Genomic DNA, 12,889 nt, shown 5'->3' with positions numbered 1-12,889 from the left:
GAGTCTATGAGAGGGTCAATGTTAACAGGCAGTGGTTGTGATGTCACCTCCGCTCTAAACAAAGCATGCCTTTTTTTCAAGGATTATGGCCAAACGATAAGCACACATAAGGTAAACAATATATTTTGCTGGAAAAATATGCACAAAATATACTTACATCCGCAAAGAACTGCAAACAAAATCACGGTTTCCGCCAGATTGTTTTAAATATATTTGATGGTGATAAGTAGGTACTGCACACACACCAAAGTAAAATAGACTGTGGTTTAAGATTTATTTTAACCGAACCGGTTATAAGGAGGGACTTTTATGTTAAAGCCCTGTTTTTAGACACTTTAACCGTGAAAATAAAATTAGGACTATTTTTGCTTTTTACCATATTTCTGTTGCACTCACCCCTGTAAATACATTTTGCCTATACAGTGCCAACACAGAATTGGTACAAAGTTAATGTTTCAATAATTAAAGTCAAAGAATGCTTGGGATTTTGGCAGAGAAACAAGTAGCACATGACCAATTAAAAACATCTTCATTTTAAATGTTTTGATGTGAAAACAACCCAGACTGCAAAGTTTGTATATAGTCAGAGCATAGAGCTTTGAATACAAATAGTTGGTTTAAATGTCATTAGTGATTTAATGTGCAAGATACAGTACTTCCATGTATACCAAAACATGTTCTAGATGACAATAGAGATAATGCCAAAATGCAAAAGAACAAGCCGCATTGAATATTTTGTGGAAAAATATTCAAAATAGATTGCACTCAAAGAATTAAGACAGGGTAGAAATCAAAAACTTTATTACAAAAATAAGTTACACTCACCTCCATTTTACAGTATAAAACAATTTATTTGCAGGAATGCAAAAAACGTTGTTGGCCACCAACAATAACTGCTAACATCTTTTTTCTTCAAAAGGTGGTTGTCATGATTTCATTGAGGGAGTTAACTGTTTAGAAAACTGGGATTGAATAGTAGTTTCCTTTTTTTTTGTTATACCTGGAAATAAGAATTCATTCACTGCAGTATCCCTTCAACCACTGCGAAAATGATCCCAAGCCAAATAATTCATGATAGGCACACATGCTCACTGATCTGGGCATTATGGCAATTCAGTCATCCATCAAGATTAGCTAAGGATCTACTCCATTGTTTCTGTACTTGGCTACAAGTAAAGATCATGATTGAGGTTTCCAACAATGAAAGACTGTAAGGTTTCTTTACATTGTTTGAAAAAATCTCATAAAAACAAACCCACTGGAATATTACAGTTGTACCAAAGGGAGACTGCAGGGCATTATTTTGTCTTTGTGAATTAAAAGGCAGTTGGATGCCTGCAAAGTTGAAGCCTTTACAAAAGTAACATTTTTGTCCGAAAAACTATACAAACAGTAACTACATACTCTGAAGAAGCAAAGCGGCTAATTCAGTTCAAAATAGGACAAAAGCAGGGCTTGTTCAGACTCATCTTATGAGATTGTTTGCATGCCCAGTTTGACTGTTTGCAGTGTCAGAGCTGTGGCAAAAAAATTACTTTATTTCATGAAGTATAATGATTATGTCACAGCTCTTGTGCATATATTTGTTTGGAAACAAGCCCTGCTTTCATCAATATAGTTTCCCTATTTACAGTACAGGCCGGGTAGTTTAGTCCTCGGTATTGAGGTAGTCAACCAACCCTTTAAAAGACAAGTTCTGAAAAGAACTACTTTCCTGGAATGCCTGACTTATCCATGCCAGGTGGGTACACCCTTAAAACCTGCAAATGTTCTCTTTCAAACATCCAGATCAGACGATTAAGACATGGATATTCCGACAATAAAATTGCGTTCAGCACAAAAATATACAATAGCATCAAGCTCGTCCGAGCCACTTCAAACCTAAGAAACTTAAAAAGTGCAAATTCATTTATAATTATTTAAAAATGGCATGTTCGGGGACAGGGAGCTTGGGAGATTGTTAGGGCAATACATTAAACCCCATTTATCAGGGCATGGTTAAGGGGCGCAGGGCAGAAGTAGCTGTAGGGACAAAGAATTATCCCACAGTCATCTTCCATTTTATAAAGTGAAAGTTTTCAGAAAAAAAGATGGGGGGAGGGGATGCTTCTTCTGTAAGGCTGGAATATCATTGGACCTTTTGTCAAGCTCTTTTTTGTTTCAACATCCATTGCAGATTACGGTGTAACTCCACACATCAAGTCAGTATCCACTGTTACAGGTCAGGACCGTCCCCTGCCACGCTTTCCTGCTGAGAACAAACAAAACATTAGCACAACTTAAAATTGTGCAACTATACATAAATTAATTAGTTAAAAATGTTAACATCTTTGTAAATTCATTGGATTGAAAAACAGCAAGTACCAAATGACCCTTGTTTTCCTGAAAACTATACTTCCATTACAGAGTATGTAAGAAGACACCCTGCATATAATGTGAAGCATTATGTGCATGTCGAGCTTTTAAATATCTTTCCTTAATATCCGTTATAGTGGGTTGTCTCATAATTTTCCAGAGCTGACCAAGTACCGTTGTTACTTCTCTGGCAACTTGTGGGATGCAAATTTGGTGTAATTTACCGGAGTAATCCAGATGTGGCCTAGATATGGTAGCAAAGAATTTATAGATACCTCTGCTTGTTGCAGGGCCTCCCCGTTGGGTAAAGCCAACTCTGCCCCTAGCTGTGATTCCACCACGGCCTCTGGTTTGGCCTACACCACCACGGACAGCTCCCCTCACTCCTCGTCCTCTCCCAGATCCCTGGAAGTCATCATATCCATAGTATGGGTCTTCATAGCCACCCCTGTAGTTGTGGTAATCATATCCGTAGTAATCATAATAGTCTTCATAGCCATAGTAGTCTGGAGGGTAGGAATAACCCCCACGTCCCCCGCGTCCTCTGCCCCTCGTTGGTGGATGCATGTGAGGAGGCACGTAATAATAATAGTCGTCATACCTGATGTGAACAGAAGCCAACGCGGTTACAAACAAGTTGCAGAACATGAGAATTTGACCGCTTAAGGTTTTATCCTCCACTTACATTTGTGTCTTAGCAGCTTGTCTCTGTGCTTTACGCTCTTTTCGCTTTTGGTCTGGGGGCTTTGCAAAGACAATTTCGATGTCTTCACCTTCAAGCGCTTTGCCATTGAGATCAGTTAGTGCCTGGGGGAAAAAATATAAAATCAAAATTGGTTGTTGCCCGATCTAGTAGCATAATCCAACAGCAGATTAGTGTCATACCTTCACAGCACCATCTCGTTCCTCAAAGTGGATAAAGGCGTAGTCTTTCAATTTTTTAACCCTTTCCAACTTGCCAAACTGACTGAAGGCCTTTTCAAGGATCTCCTCAGTAACCGAGCTTGCCAGGTTTCTGACGAATAGTACCTTGACCTAAAAAAGACACCATTGTTAGTTTACCAAACAGCAAGAACACCAAAAATCAACAATGAGAAACAGTGAAAATAAGAACCTTCACAACTAGCCCATTCAAAAGAAATTTAGAAATCTCGTGTTTGAAGAAGAGTCTTACCTTGGCCATGACCTCTGGGTCCGGGTCTTCAATTGGATCAGCCCACTCTACGGTGACTATATTTCCCCATACCTTCACTTTTCCACTCATGAGCCTTCGGCGAGCTTGAGCTGCCATTTTGTGGTCTTCGTACTCCAAAAAGCAAAAGCCACGATTTTTCTTTTTGTCGTCTGGCTGGTGGTACAAAATGACATCAGTAAGTCCCTCTAAAAAAGGAGAAAAGAAAATTAGAATCAGCATCAAGATAATCGCAGAAAATCGATTTATAACACGTGCTTCAAATTATCTCTGATACCAAATCAGATCTAAGCTGTAACATGAGCCACTCCAGCATTACTTACAAGTTACACAATTTGAACATCATCAGATCTGTTGTAATAATAAAGTCAACTCACCTGTGACTTTTGCAAACTCTTCAACAATTTGATCTTTTGTTTTGCTCTTTGGAATTGACCCAACAAACAGCCTGTTATTAGCCACAGAGATGCACACACCAATGTGTTTGCCTGGTCGAATTTCATTGTTATTGCACTGTAAAAGAAAAACAAAAAACAATATCGTTTTACTAGAAGTATCCAAGTATTTTTAAGTATCCACTCATTTTGGTGTGATTGAACAACAATTGTTGATATGTTAACACTGTTTTTTTTTTTAAACTTTTATTGCATAATCAATTGACAAATCATTTATGCAATAAATATTTTGAAAAGTTGGTTAAAGTGCATTAAAGCAATGGCTAAATGGCACTTTAGTCTACATGCTGAAGTGGAAAACCATTGGAACAGAATATAACAGATCGTGGTGCTCTGGTAGATTCCAAGATTTAGTCAAATCCATGTTTCTGAACTCTAACTCAGTTATCAATTTACAATTTTCTATTCAATTGTGTAAAGTTTAAAGAGAGACATACCAGCTTGACAGCCTGCTGTGCAGCTTCTTTAGTGCAGAAAGTGACAAAGGCGTATCCTCTGTTCAGGCCACTAAGGGGATCCATCATCAGACGCAAGTCCCAGATTGGACCAGCTTTTTCAAAGAGGGGAACCAGTTCATCCTCAAAAAGATCTCTGGGGATTTTTCCCACAAATATCTGCAAAATATTAAAAGATGAAGAGAAAATGAGGATGTTTTTTTTTTTGTTTTTTTTATACAATTAACTGGATTGTTAATTAGCTCCAAAACCACCATTGTAACTCAAGTTAGTAATGAATGCTTACTTATTTTTCATTATTTGGGTATACAATACAACACAACGTCTGCACTTGTAGATTAAGCCTCCTTACTTCTGTACCAATAGTGGGCTGTGCCCCTGAGTGGGCTGACTCTGGTGGAGGACCACCATACTTCCTTTGGCCAGTTGTTACATCAAGTGTATATCCCGTCCTCTCCAACAAAGCCTGAAAAGAAAACAAGATATAGTTTAAGCCAATATGCTGGACATGCTCATTTTTGTGATAGTGTTTGAAGTGCAATAGTCTGTCATATCAAGCTTTTGGATTAGTTTTTAAGTCTTACTTTAATTTTGGACTCATCTGGTCCTTTGTTGGTGTCGGACACTTTGGTCCCTTGCTTCTCTCTTTGTCTGTAGGTTTTCATCACGCCACAAAGAAAGGCACTTTTGTTCTGAAAGAGAACCATACACAATCAAACACAGTTGTAGAGAAGTGCAATAGGTTGCACGCATATTTTATTAGTTTAATAAAGTATTAATACAATTTTAAGTGCAAAATCAGAACAGATCGTGATCTTAGACAATTCAGGTAACACGGTATTACATGATCAAAGCACAAGCAGGAATTATTGATGTATGGTGGAAAAAAAAGAAATTGGCTAAGGATATGAAACAAATTACTACACTAAAAAACATTTACACACCTGAACATGTGAGAGGTCACTGTCCTTGAATTGCAAAAGGACTTGTAGAGCACCTTCTTCGTTAAATTCTTTCAGAGCCTCAATTGCGCGGTCATCCAAGTCACTGTGTGACACCAAACCTGCAGAAATTGGAAAAATTGAGAAGAGTTCAAATAAAGATATGTTACTGCTACACAAAAGGCTATAGGATTTTGTAAATGTATCATGCAAGTAGTTTTGGGCATAAATAAGCCAATAATAAACCCATCAATATTATAATGACTGATCTAAACTGAAAGGTCTACATTGGCATGTTTATATACTTAGGTTGAGTTTAAATTTGACGTGCTCCGCTTGGCAGAACTTAAAAAAGTGTTTCAAAGCAACTCAGAACCCCAGAGCTTGTGGCACTGACTTTGAACTTGAGCATTTTCATATGGTGAAGCAGTCAGACATTTGCAATCAGCATTTATGCCCTTGTGTAGTCTCGAAAATTGGCAATGGGTATTGTGCTTTAAAAGAGTTTGCCTGTAAAAGAAACAAATAACATACCCTAACCTAGTATGAATTACATTTTTCCCACTAAAAATGAATGGATGAGTGAACATTTTCCTTACGACAGGACATGCATTTAAATTGGGAGAGCAAATGCAGCAACATCTTGCACATGTTCAGCTGTGACTTGTATTTAATGTTTATTAGCACTGCAGTACCCATTTTGGGGGGGAACCACAAAAAGTTGCTTCAGGATATATTCCTGAACATTCATGACAATACATGCAAAAAAATTGATACACACAATTTGCATATTAACATATGCAAGTATATTTACTGAACCTTACCTGCTACGTAAATTTCATCTAGTTTTTCAGCAACTTTCTGTGGTAAACCAGCTTCTAATAAAGTCTGGAAGTGCTCAGAATGGGTAACTGCAGCGGAGGTGTCCATTGGTTCTTCTGGACCATTTCCATTAATATGTTCTGTGGCCATGTCTCCAGAAATCTGTGTAAATGCAATGAGCCAAATTAATCCTGGGTCATGGAGGGCAAGCCTTAAGATGTGTTCAGGATAGTGGAGAGTCTCGAATAAACACTACGAACTTGACTTAATTGGAGAAATCAGTTTTGAAAAAAGCATTTAACATGCGTGTCAAATTTACAACTTTAACTTTTCATAAATCATTGTAAAGAAGCTATGAAGACTATTCACTATCCTGACAACAACCCAAAAAAAAAAAAAAAAAAAAAATCAGAAAACTAGCAAGAAACTCATGTGCATGGTATCAGATGTTTTGGGCAAAACTAAATAAAATACCAACTAGATACACGTCATATGGCTTTAAATATTATCATTGTATAGAAACATCTAAAACTGTACTCGTGAATTGATGAATCTATAGATATTAGGTATACATACTCATTTAAACTTCGAAATGCTGGCTTAAGCACAAATATGGTATACGATGTACGTGTATCACCAGATCAGGCATCTTGGTTATTAACCATCTTCGAATAATATAGAAAGTCGATAAAACAACTTATAAATAATCACCGCCCCCATGTGTTGTGTTGATCGGTGAAACATTGCGAGTATGCTTAATGTTTCTCTATAGCTTCTACTTAAAACATTTTTGTAAATAAGGGTCAAATTTTTCCTTAATAAACATTCCAATCGATTGCCGTTAACACGTGCTTAACAGTTACAATTATTTGTCTTCACGGGTAGGTAAATGGCATCTGTGTAATTCAAACAGTTATGTTGTAAAACAAAATGTGCGATCAAGGGTATAGTTTGATACAAAGCTAGTGCTGCCATTCGATTCAGAAGGGAGGGACTGGGTCGCACACGTTGTGGTTAGCTAGAAGGCTAGGTGGAAACTGCTAACATCGATGCAAACATGCTAGCTCGATGCATGGCCCTGTGCAGTATTATACTCGTCAAAAGCGCAAAACTGGTTTAAGATCATTGCTTTTCATTGGCATTTATTTTTGTCGAAAATTGCATGATGGATATCTGTACACAACCTTTCCATCTGCTGCATTTAGCATACAGTGACAATGAGCACATGAACTCCATGATCTGTCAAAATAGGCTAGCTGAAGCTAGCATGGTTATTTCAGTGAGGCCATTGTTAGGACGTCATGTGTTCGCACGGGCTTTGGTCGATTCTCAAATTCTCTAATTTTGTATACAAAAATGACTAGTCGATACGGTAGTAAGCGAAAGGCAATATTGCCGTTTACGTGGCTTGCCAACACGAAGCCACACAGAAAGCCTCCATTTTCAAAAAGCCGGTCTGGAGCACTCGTCCCTCGCAACTACCAGTTCCCACATTGTTTGAGACAACACGGCAAGATTTCGACTTCTCAGACTAAAACACACAACGTTAAACATTCGCCAAAACAGTAACGGTGAATCTACCTGCAGTTGGATCACCACTGCGAACGGTGTGGATGAAGTAGGAAGATAAATGTGACTGAAAAGTGTAAAAGTCCCGGCACTGGTCCGGCTTCACTCATTCACTCTTGATGATGTAAAATGGCTGCCACGTTCACGCCTCGAGTTTTGTCTCGTCGATGGGGTTTCTTAGACGAACCTGCAGGGGCTTGCCTTGTGTGTGGATCTACAGTAGAGCAGCAGGTCACCGCGGCAGACACGCCACTGTTACACATCACACGTTGCCTCTTGGATTACTCTCGCAGCATTGTGACGTCTCATAGCACAAGTTGCCTTAGTTTTTTTATTTATTTTTTTAGAAAAGACATCACGGGATGAATCGCTGCATATTTCATGCAAATGCATCAATAAGCCACTGACCAAACAGAAAAAATAAACAACTTTATGGGCGTGCCTGTGTTTATGATTACGTTGACGTATAGCATCACTTTAAAATACTATACTTGGCAATTCATAGCAATTATACAAAATAATTGCATGTACACACATTAACACAAAATACAATTGCTTTACTTGTATTATATTATAATTACACGTAACGTTTGGTTTAAAGTATATACACGTTTACTGTTTTGCAAATCTTTGAAAATAAGATTCGTCTTCTACAAAGTATCTTCTGCCCAAGTCAAATACAGTTAGATCACTTGATAATTGATGTTATGGATAAACATGTGTCTGTCTAAATTATTTACCCATTGCTATTTGATGATAATTCGACTCTTAAGAGAATACAGAATACAACTACTATAAATTAAGTCATTGCAAGATGGTTGATACAACCACCGTTGGGTATATATTTTCGACTATATATCCTGTTGTTCGAAAATAATAACGTCTTTGTTTTTTCACTTATTTTGAAGTATTCCCAAATCATACATTCATTAATGTTTTTCATCGAGAAAAGGCGCGGCGAATGAATCACAATCGTCTCCTGATGAGGACGCCCTGCAGCCATTCTACCAGTAGATGGCGGTAATGCCCCAAAAACATACAACCCTTTTTCTGAATAAACAAACAGCAGAGGGCGTGTTATAATGATAAGTATCCTTCTACGACTAGTATCAATCGCAGTAAACGCAATATGTAGGTGTAAGGACATGGTCTTGTAAGAATAACACAACGTTAACATGCATCAATTAGAAAATGTTTGTTTACTCTATAAAAAACATCAAGTGCAACCCATTGTACGAATAAATACATTTGACTGTTTCTTTTTAATTATTTAATGAGGGACAAGATGACTAAAGTCAAGCTGGAATTCTTTTTTTTGGGATCTTTCTACACCCCAGAGCAGTTAACAATTGTTTTCTTTTCTCTGTCAGCCGTACCACTCTTTCACTGTCTAGAATGTTATTGGTTATATGGTTTAATGTTCCTGGTGAGGTGGGGGGACATAGTGTCCAAATCAGCCATGTTCCGTGCCTCAATTGTCGAGTCAGCTGATTAGAACTGTGGCCAGAAATCCTGGAACCTGTTGGTGGACCCCATCAGTGAAGGCAGGACAAGTGGGCCACAGTTTAGGCAGTAGCTGAGGAAATAACCCAACACCAGGAGGAGTTTGGTGAGGCCATGTAGAACTACTTCCGTATGGTTTTGAAGAGGTTCTGGAAAACCATCAAATGTCTCACAATGTATACAGTGGCAATATCGGGCTGCAAACCTCTTCTTAGGTCATTGTTAATCGTTGGAAAGAATTTTTCAAAGACCTCCTTAATCCCACCAATTTGCCTTCTGAGTCTAAAAAAGATACTCGGTGACAAGGCCGGGGGTTAAATGTTGTGGGGACTATCGCGGGTGACACGCCTCTGCAACATCGCATGGTCATCGGGGGAAGTACCTCTGGATTGGAAGACTGCGGTGGTGGTTCCCCCTTTTAAGAAGGGAGATCGTTCCATCGTTGCATCAGCAGCTCTGCGCACATTGCGCCTATCAGTGGCGCCCGATATTCTCCCTATGGATAAAATTAATTTTGGTTGCTTGTACCCACGACCTTGGTCTAATGGTCACTACCCACCGTTCGTGCATCGGAGGGTAGAAAGTTAGATCGACCGGTATACAGAGAGCTTTCACTTTTTTCTTAGCTCTCTTAAGCGATAGGGTGAGAAGCAGTGTCATCCCAGAGGGGCTCAGAGCAGAAACGCTGCTCCTACGTGTTGGGAGGAGTCAGTTAAGGTGGCTCGGGCATCTGATTAAGATACATCCAGGATGCCTCACTGATAAAAGTGTTCAGGGCAAGTCCCACTGGTAGGAAACCAAAGGGTAGGGTGTCTCTCAGCTGGTCTAGGAACACCTCAGAGTCCCTCGGTAAACTAGACCAGGGGTCGGCAACATTTTGCACTCAAGGAGCCAACTGGACCCGTTTCATACAGTTAAGGAAACACTGGGAGCCACAAAACTGTTTTGATTTCAAAAATAAAATATGATGCCGTATAAGGATTACTTACTTTGTTTAGCTTTATGCTATTACTATATAAACTATAAACAAAAGGTTAAAGTTCAAACTTCACTCATTTTCTACTCACCCCTCATGTCTTCTCACCCCTCATGTCGACTACTCTGGAAATAATCCCAACCCTGAGTCGACAGTGTGAGTAGAAAATGAGCGATGTTTGAATTTTGAATATGATTCTAAGCATTAACAATGTTTCGTACTTTATTTTTACTGCAGTGTGTCCTATAGAACGGACTCATCTTTGTTTATAACTATGTTGTTATGCAAAGCATTTTGTGACTCTGAGAGAATATGATCCATCTTAACTAGGTCTTTCTTATCAGCTTTGTTGTACACCGATTCTTATTTTGAGAGAAAGTGGTGAAACAATTTATGTAGTTAACACTTGCTAGTCAATGGTGGAAAATCAATCCATCTTTACTGAGAGCAGATCACTTTAATAAGACGATGAAAATAGTGATAATGTGAATATTAGATTTCTTGCCTCTAAAAGCAAATATAGTTTTTGTATCATACCTATTCAACCCATACATGTATAATATGTTTAATTTTCGGCACTGAATATTTTCAACTACATTTGACTCTAAACTGCTGGCTCAGGACCCAAAAGTGGGGGCAAGGTGGATTTTCCTGGTTAAAGAAATACATCTGTTTTTATCTAGTATAACTACAATTAGACTGCAACATGCTTTGCTGTGATTTTTACGCATTTAATTTAGTACAGTCTCATGTTTTCCCTCATTTAAGACAACACTTTTGTTGTCAAATAAAAGGTAGAGTGAATGAGAGGGCTGCTCGTTTTTCATGCATCGCTACAAAAAACTATACGAAACATTTATATTAAATATCCACATTATACCAATACTTGTTTTCGTAAAACTCAGGGACCCGCATCAGAGGGCTGAAAGCACCGCATGCGTCTGGAGCCGAGGGTAGAAAAGTCTGGGCCTCCCTGCTGAAGCTGCTGCCATCGTGACCCAAACCCTGGATAATTGGAATAAAACAAGACAAGACAATCTATCTATCTATCTATCTATCTATCTATCTATCTATCTATCTATCTATCTATCTATATAAATATACATCAAAATAGAGAAAAACTATAAAATCCATTTTAAAATGTATTAGTTGCTGCAAATGGAAACTTTAAGTGAGCATTTATTTATTTATACATTTTTACAAGTACAAAGAATAAATTAAGCAAGAGTAAAATGGTAATGGAAAAAAGATAAATATTAGATAGAGGTATCCATTTTCAAATTAATGTAATTTATGTCTAGTTTACCAATTTTTCACCGATACAATGAACCCATTTGAGTCAAGTTACTGTAAATTGATATAGCTAGGAATTAACGGTAATCCTTGACATTTCCTATGTACGCAGAGAACAGGTGATGCTCCTTAGCAACCATCAGATAGTGATCCATGATAAAACAACATCTTTCTTGTCACAAAATGGAAACAAAACAAGTTGTGTTTAGTAAAAATAGGAAATAATGTTTATATCATGGTCTTCTGTTTCATCTTTGATGAACTGTGTTATTCTAAATTTTAGAGGGATATAATAATTATCCAATGATACAACAAAATGAACATATGAAGTTTTTAAATAATTGTCGTGAATCAAATCTTCTCCTATAACATGAAATGGTTACCATGCGGGTAAAAGAATTTATAGCAGCATCAATAATCAGAATGGAGGAAAAGAGAAAGAATGTTTGGATTCTTCATGGTCTGCTTTGATGGTGGGGGGCTTTAAAGGGATTATGAGAGCGGTATTAAGTCAGCGAGATCACTGATAAGGTTGGTAGGTTTTAGATAATCCAGGAAGTGGCCTTTGACAAAGGTATAAAACCACCGGCATAAAGAAGGTCTCAGTAGAAGGCTGTCTACCTTGAAATCACTATGAAGGTAAGGTATTCATTGGGCAGAGTTACTGAGTTGACTCCTAACATGTATTTCCATTCTTCTTCTCAGTCAACAGGAACCATGATGGGATCAATAAAATCCACCTGCAACTTGCTTCTTTTGGTGTCTTTGCTCCTTTCTCTGGCAGATTCTTACACCAACACAGATTTCCCCAGCAGTAAGATTCAATTGTTAATCTAAATATTGGCAATGAATTCATTATTTGGGAGTAGTATATATTCATCGTTATATATCATTTTACTTCAAGTGGGCTGCGAGGAGTGCTCCCTGAGAAGGCGAGGAAGCTTCAAAGATATCCCGATCTTCCAGTGCATGGGCTGCTGCTTCTCCAGAGCGTACCCAACACCTTTGGTTTCCTGGAATACCATGAATGAAAGAAACAAGAAGAACATCACCTCAGAGGCAACATGCTGTGTTGCAAATAATTTTACCAATTTTCTGGTACGGTAAATAAGAAACAAAATGAGCTCTGTTCTGTGGCATGGTTTTTCAAACAGTTTAACAGATCCTAATATGGTGTTATTATGGGATATTATACTGTTAAAAGTTTTCATTCTAATTTAAGACCTTTTTGACTTTTTGCTGTCTTCTTTTTCTAGGTGGGGGGAAATATAGAACTGAGGAACCACACTGAATGTCATTGCAGCACCTGCTACCATCACAAGACATAA

At 38.1% G+C, this 12,889-nt stretch overlaps 2 protein-coding genes across 3 annotated transcripts; one reads left to right on the top strand and one right to left on the bottom strand.

Moving 5' to 3' along the window:
- Positions 1-784: 784 nt before the first annotated feature.
- Positions 785-8,000, bottom strand: LOC148060945 (heterogeneous nuclear ribonucleoprotein Q-like). Of its 2 annotated transcripts, XM_087780147.1 has the most exons (12): positions 7,802-7,999; positions 6,223-6,382; positions 5,402-5,520; positions 5,042-5,149; positions 4,810-4,923; positions 4,440-4,616; positions 3,925-4,060; positions 3,530-3,735; positions 3,241-3,390; positions 3,041-3,162; positions 2,631-2,956; positions 785-2,251 (listed from the first exon to the last, which is right to left on the bottom strand). In XM_087780147.1, the coding sequence occupies exons 2-12, from the start codon at positions 6,368-6,370 to the stop codon at positions 2,223-2,225; spliced, it is 1,635 nt and encodes a 544-aa protein (XP_087636273.1). In that variant the 5' UTR covers positions 6,371-6,382; positions 7,802-7,999; the 3' UTR covers positions 785-2,222. The 2 variants fall into 2 exon arrangements, with proteins under 2 accessions (XP_087636273.1, XP_087636274.1); XM_087780148.1 differs by lacking the exon at positions 6,223-6,382 and having other exon boundaries at positions 7,802-8,000.
- Positions 8,001-12,278: 4,278 nt separating this feature from the next.
- On the top strand, positions 12,279-12,889 carry cga (glycoprotein hormones, alpha polypeptide). Its single transcript, XM_087779335.1, has 3 exons — positions 12,279-12,375; positions 12,466-12,659; positions 12,818-12,889. Exons 1-3 carry the CDS (start codon positions 12,279-12,281, stop codon positions 12,887-12,889), a joined length of 363 nt encoding a protein of 120 aa, XP_087635461.1.

The sequence above is a fragment of the Callionymus lyra genome, chromosome 18 (genome assembly GCF_982586985.1).
Source record: "Callionymus lyra chromosome 18, fCalLyr1.hap1.1, whole genome shotgun sequence".
NCBI classification, from domain to species: domain Eukaryota; kingdom Metazoa; phylum Chordata; class Actinopteri; order Syngnathiformes; family Callionymidae; genus Callionymus; species Callionymus lyra.
The sequence above is the reverse complement of the archived record's forward strand: the minus strand, read 5'-3'. Positions and strand labels throughout refer to the sequence as shown.